The sequence below is a fragment of the Babylonia areolata genome, chromosome 12, assembly GCF_041734735.1.
Source record: "Babylonia areolata isolate BAREFJ2019XMU chromosome 12, ASM4173473v1, whole genome shotgun sequence".
Taxonomy (NCBI): Eukaryota; Metazoa; Mollusca; class Gastropoda; order Neogastropoda; family Buccinidae; genus Babylonia; species Babylonia areolata.
In genome coordinates, this window is record NC_134887.1 from 38,870,378 (window position 1) to 38,872,877 (window position 2,500).

Here is a 2,500-nt window from a genome sequence, read left to right on the forward strand (position 1 = left end):
GATGGTGGTGATGGTGATGATGGTGGTGGTGGTGGTGGTGATGATGATGATTATCATGAGGAGGAGGAGAAGGAAGATGAGGAGGATAAAAATAATTTCGATAATGATGAGAATGATAATTATAACCAGGACAATAACAGTAGTAGTAGTAGTAGTGATAATATAATAATAATCATCATCATCTTTATTTTGATGATGGTGATGAAGATGATGATGAGGACGATGATACCAGTCTTCACCCCCTCCACCTCCCCTTCTTACCAAACACACACACACACACACACACATACACACACACACACGCACGCACGCACGCACGCACTACCCCCCCTCCCCACACACACTCCACCCACCTGCCACCCTCCACACACCCACCACCACACACCCACATAATACACCGCCCATAACCCTCCCACACCCTCACACACCAAACATCCCCCCCCTCCCCCCCACCATCCTCCCCTACCCACAACCCCCACCCACCCCCTCAACCAACCACCCTACCTAATCCGAAACCCTCACTTCTACCCCACGAGAGGGCGCTACCTCAGAGTCATGGTTTGAGTGTGAGTGCTCTCTACCTCTACCTGTGAGTGCTCTCTACCTCTACCTGTGGGTGCTCTCTACCTCTACCTGTGGGTGCTCTCTACCTCTACCTGTGGGTGCTCTCTACCTCTACCTGTGAGTGCTCTCTACCACCTCTACCTGTGGGTGCTCTCTACCTCTACCTGTGGGTGCTCTCTACCTCTACCTGTGAGCGCTCTCTACCTCTACCTGTGGGTGCTCTCTACCTCTACCTGTGGGTGCTCTCTACCTCTACCTGTGAGCGCTCTCTACCTCTACCTGTGGGTGCTCTCTTCTACCTGTGAGTGCTCTCTACCTCTACCTGTGGGTGCTCTCTACCTCTACCTGTGGGTGCTCTCTTCTACCTGTGAGTGCTCTCTACCTCTACCTGTGAGTGCTCTCTACCACCTCTACCTGTGAGTGCTCTCTACCTCTACCTGTGGGTGCTCTCTACGTGGTCTAACAGTTTGGGTCCAGCTCTTCAGGGCGTCTTACCGGGAAGTTGAAGATTAATTCTAAGATTCCACCCTAAGAGAGGGCACACAGAAAGAATTATGGTCCAACCCTTTTGTCTAAACAAATACAGACAAACCCACCCTGAAATTGGTCCAACCCTTTTGTCTTCATTAACAAATACAGACAAACCCACCCTGAAACTGGTCCAACCCTTTTGTCTTCATTAACAAATACAGACAAACCCGCCCTGAAATTGGTCCAACCCTTTTGTCTTCATTAACAAATACAGACGAACCCATCCTGAAATTCTTTCAGATTCTAGAAGAAAGCCAGGAAGACATCGTCCAGTTCAAGACTGATTGGTCCAGACAGTTAGCACGCACACTCAAACCATTATTCTTTCGGGACGCCCTCTCTTGAGTAAGGTAGAACTCCGATTATACTTCAACTTCAAGGAAAGTCTCGTTTAATCAAGGTAGAACTCCGAAGGTTGTGGAGTGATGGCCTAGAGGTAACGCGTCCGCCTAGGAAGCGAGATAATCTGAGCGCGCTGGTTCGAATCACGGCTCAGCCGCCGTTATTTTCTCCCCCTCCACTAGACCTTGAGTGGTGTTCTGGACGCTAGTCATTCGGATGAGACGATAAACCGAGGTCCCGTGTGCAGCATGCACTTAGCACACGTAAAAGAACCCACGGCAACAAAAGGGTTGTTCCTTGCAAAATTCTGTAGGAAAATCCACTTCGGTAGGAAAAACAAATAAAAACTGCACGCAGCAAAAAAATACAAAAAAATGGGTGGTGCTGTAGAGTAGCGACGCGCTCTCCCTGGGGAGAGCAGCCCGAATTTCACACAAAGAAATCTGTTGTGATAATAAGAAATACAAATACAAATTACAAATAAACTTCAGCTTCCAGGTAAACCTCGTTTGATCAAGGTAGAACTCCAATTAAACGTCAACTTCCAGGTAAACCTCGTTTAATCAAGGTAGAACTCCAATTAAACGTCAACTTCCAGGTAAACCTCGTTTGATCAAGGTAGAACTCCGATTAAACGTCAACACCCAGGTAAGCCTCGTATAATCAGTCAATTACCCTGTACAGCTTTCCTCGGCGAATCTGCAGCTTCTGCCAGATGGCCCAGAGACGGTCCACGTTGGAGTGGTGCAGGTAGAAGATGGGATCGAAGGCGCTGTAGTGCAGGGTAGCCAGCGTGTAGGGCCCCATGCCGCCAACCAGGAAGTGGATGTAGTTGTGCATCACCTCGAACTGAACTTCGAAGTCGCAGTAGTCCGTCTGCTCAAAGGCCAGCAGCATTCCGTCGAAGAGCATCGTGTGGTCGCCGAACGCCGGAGTCTCCGACAGCCCTGGTTGCACCTGGGGAAAGAAGAAAAGACTTATTAGAGAGATCCCAGAGTCTGATCCGATGAATTCTTGTTCTTCTTCTTGTTCTTGTTCTTCTTCTTCGTTTGTGGGCTGCAAC

At 49.0% G+C, this 2,500-nt stretch overlaps 1 protein-coding gene across 1 annotated transcript in view; it reads right to left on the reverse strand.

Annotated features, from left to right (window-relative positions):
• LOC143288605 (hemocyanin 2-like) overlaps window positions 1-2,500 on the reverse strand; it is an 86,820-nt gene that overhangs the window by 68,765 nt on the left and 15,555 nt on the right. The window contains exon 11 of the mRNA XM_076597257.1: window positions 2,113-2,394. Coding sequence (XP_076453372.1) covers window positions 2,113-2,394 — 282 coding nt within the window. The remainder of the gene's footprint in view (window positions 1-2,112; window positions 2,395-2,500) is intronic.